This window comes from Zingiber officinale, chromosome 4B (genome assembly GCF_018446385.1).
Source record: "Zingiber officinale cultivar Zhangliang chromosome 4B, Zo_v1.1, whole genome shotgun sequence".
Taxonomy (NCBI): domain Eukaryota; kingdom Viridiplantae; phylum Streptophyta; class Magnoliopsida; order Zingiberales; family Zingiberaceae; genus Zingiber; species Zingiber officinale.
The window spans coordinates 10517883-10521294 of NC_055993.1; the positions used below are offsets into that span (position 1 = coordinate 10517883).

Sequence of the window (3412 nt, forward strand, 5' to 3'; positions counted from 1 at the left end):
CAGAACATGAATAAACTATTATATCATAAGTTCATAACATAGTGAGACTTTGGATGATTGATCCACTCTTGAGTTATCATTATAATTTCAAAAGAATGGCTATTTTATGACCAAAGGCACGTTATCAAACTTAGCGAGTTTTGTTAAGTGTTAAATCGAAACATCGAACCACAGATATTGGTTTGGTTTAATACCAACCACAGAATTGGTCAAAACATTCAAAAAGTCAATAACAAAATTTAAGTTGATTGCTTGTCAAGATTTGTTATGGATAGTTTAATATTTATAAATGTGACGGTCGCGGTTGGCCCAACACTGAGCATGATGCTTCACGCGAATCCGCGTGGAAGTCAAGGCTCCTTATCGGCGCTACACCTTTATTTTCTGAATACTCGTCCTTGCCTGTTAATCACGACAAGGATGGGAATCTCAACACAGCGAGCGATCCACCTTCTCCTGCTGTTCTGTACCATTGCTCGGGCAGAGGCGGCGGCGGCGGCGGCGGCGGCGGGCATTAATACGACGTTACCAGGCCCAGGTTGCTCTCAGTCGTGCGGCCAACTTGCTCTCTCCTTTCCCTTCGGCATCGAGCCCGGTTGCTACAGAAACGGCTTCGCCATCTCCTGCGACCGCTCCGATCCATCCTCCCCAAAAGCTTTCCTTGGCTCAGCTGATTCCATGATCCAAGTAACCCACATCTCAGCGGAGCAGAGCCAAGCTCGAGTCCTCGTAGTCAACTCTTCAATTCTGATCTTCTTCTTCTTCTTAATTACATCGTAAGTTCTAAATCGGTAAGAAAAATCATAGGTTTTTTTTATAATTTTACAGGTCCCGATAACGTGGGAGTGCTACAATCGATCGGACTACGTTGTCGGCTCCCAGTATCCATACATTGATTTCAACATCGACGGAGCTGGAGTCTTCCGAATGGCCACCAGCCGAAACAAGCTCACTGTCATCGGATGCAACTCCGCAGGACATATCCAAAGCCAGGCCGATGTGAACGGATCCTATTCCTATCGATACTACACCGGCTGCGTTACGTACTGCAGGGACGCCGGCAGCGTCGTCGACGGCGTCTGCGCGGGCATAGGGTGTTGCCAGGTCAGCTTCCCGTCCAACCTCAGCGACAGCAGCTTCCGGTTCAGCGGTTACAGTCATAGCGGGGACATGGCGGACTTCAGCCCCTGCAGCTACGTCTTCATCGTCGATAAGGACTACTTCAACTTCACCTCGGCGGACTTGAAAATGAACACCACCAACGCGTCGATGCCGATGTGGCTAGATTGGGCCTTTCGGGACGCCGCGACGTGCGAGGAGGCCAAGAACTCCTCTTCCAATTATGTGGAGAATACGTGTCGAAGCCAGAACAGCATGTGCGTCGATTCCAACAACGGTGCCGGGTACCTCTGCAATTGCTCACAGGGCTACCAGGGCAACCCTTACCTCGATGACGGATGCCTAGGTCTGCGATTAGTATTTATAATGAATTTATCTACCAAATCTTCTTTTGACGGTAGAATTTAATTTGCAACTGAATGCAGATATCGACGAGTGTTTGTCTCCGGAGAAGTATCCGTGCCATGGTGCGTGCACTAATCTTGAAGGGAGCTATCGTTGTGAATGCCCTTCCGGTAAGCATGGCGATCCATTTATTGCACCGTGCACCTCCAGACTTCCCATGATAGGGAGGTTGTTCTTAGGTACTACACCATGTTTTCTTTCCTAATTAGTTAATCTTAGTGAATGAACTTCTAATTCGATTGGTGCTTAAATTAATACGGTGGAATATATGCTTAATTACTTGTGTAGGCATCGCCTCCTGCTTATTCATTGCGATCTGTTTCATTCTGATATGTTTATTTGGGCAAAAGAAGCGATATGATGCCATTAGGAGAAGTAAAAGCATGATTAATAAAGATGTTCTGCAACTGCGCGAGGAGAAGAGGAGGTTTGAAGTTGAGAACAGGGATTTGATATATTACAGAGATATAGTATTAAAATACGCGACTACGATGACACTTTTTACTCTGCGAGATCTGCATGGGGCAACCAACGGCTTCGATGATGAACATGTAATTGGGCGTGGAGGATACGGCGTGGTATTTGAAGGAATGTTGGAGGCAGGCCAAAGACAAGTGGCCATAAAGAGGACTCTGATTTCCACCGAGAGGCAGAGCAACAAGGACAAGAACGGTTTCTTGAACGAAATTTACCTTCTTTCGCAGATTAATCACAAGAATGTGGTCAGACTCTATGGCTATTGCTTCGAGAAGCATACTCCTCTGCTGGTCTACGAGTTTGTTCCTAATGGGTCTCTCTTCGACTTGCTCCATACGAAAAAAAAAATCATCTCCTTGGAGGATCGCCTGAAAATAGCAGATGAATCAGCCGAAGCATTAGCTCATTTGCATTCATTCGAACCACACCCAATCGTTCATGGGGACGTGAAGCCGCACAACATACTGTTGCACAATGATTTGACCGCCAAAGTATCCGATTTTGGCATATCAAAGCTGTTGTCAGCGAATGAAACGGAAGCTCTGACGACTGCGGAAGGAACTGCTGCCTACGCGGATCCTGTTCTCGTAGAAGAACTGTTTCTCTCCACCAAAAACGATGTGTACAGCTTTGGGATTGTTCTCTTGGAACTAGTCACGAGGAAGCAGCCCGCAGTCGGACTAGCATCGATGAGCAAGGAAAAAGTCACAGCTATCTTGGATAAACAAATTGTGAATGAAGCGAACATCGATTTGCTTCGAGTTGTTGTTGACCTTGCAGCTCGATGCCTGAGTCCCGAAAAAGAAGATAGACCGACGATGGAGCAAGTAGCAGCAGAGCTGAAAGTATATAAAGAAACATTATTATGGCCAATGGAGCAAAGAGAACAGGATGAGTTTGTTGATCAAAGCAGCAGCTTGCTAAATGGCCATCGATCTTTTCATCGTGATTCTGTAGCTCGCCATCAAAGCAAATGGTCGAAATTAAGATCGTCGAAGACAACTTAACAAGTCTTTTGGTTGGCCATGAATTTGTCAATTGCTGCAACGAGTCTTTACTTGTAGTTATTCTTTTTGCATGTGTTTGTATCTTGTAGTTTTGAGATAAGATGTCGAATTTCCTAATAAAGTTCAAAATTTCTGGCAAAATTAGCTGGTGATACAAATCAAACTATATGGATTTATGTATGGGTTTCAAATCACAATAGATGATAGAAATGTATTAGTAGATGAGGGTGTGACAGTACTTCCACCGCTCCACTGTCATTAGTTCAATTGTATTAACAGAGGGTGTGACTCTGTCCGATCAATTCCTTCACTAGTTCGCTAGCGGTTCGGAGTAAGTAGCCGTACGTGTCTCTAGTCACCAACATGCTTGTAGAGTCATTAATTTTTTAGCACATGGTATTACT

The 3412-nt window shown here is 45.1% G+C and overlaps 1 protein-coding gene across 1 annotated transcript; it reads left to right on the forward strand.

Annotated features, from left to right (window-relative positions):
- Positions 1-376: 376 nt before the first annotated feature.
- Positions 377-3143, forward strand: LOC121974694 (wall-associated receptor kinase 1-like). Its single transcript, XM_042525861.1, has 4 exons — positions 377-729; positions 829-1465; positions 1545-1703; positions 1813-3143. Exons 1-4 carry the CDS (start codon positions 421-423, stop codon positions 3006-3008), a joined length of 2301 nt encoding a protein of 766 aa, XP_042381795.1. The 5' UTR covers positions 377-420; the 3' UTR covers positions 3009-3143.
- The last annotated feature ends 269 nt before the right edge of the window (positions 3144-3412 follow it).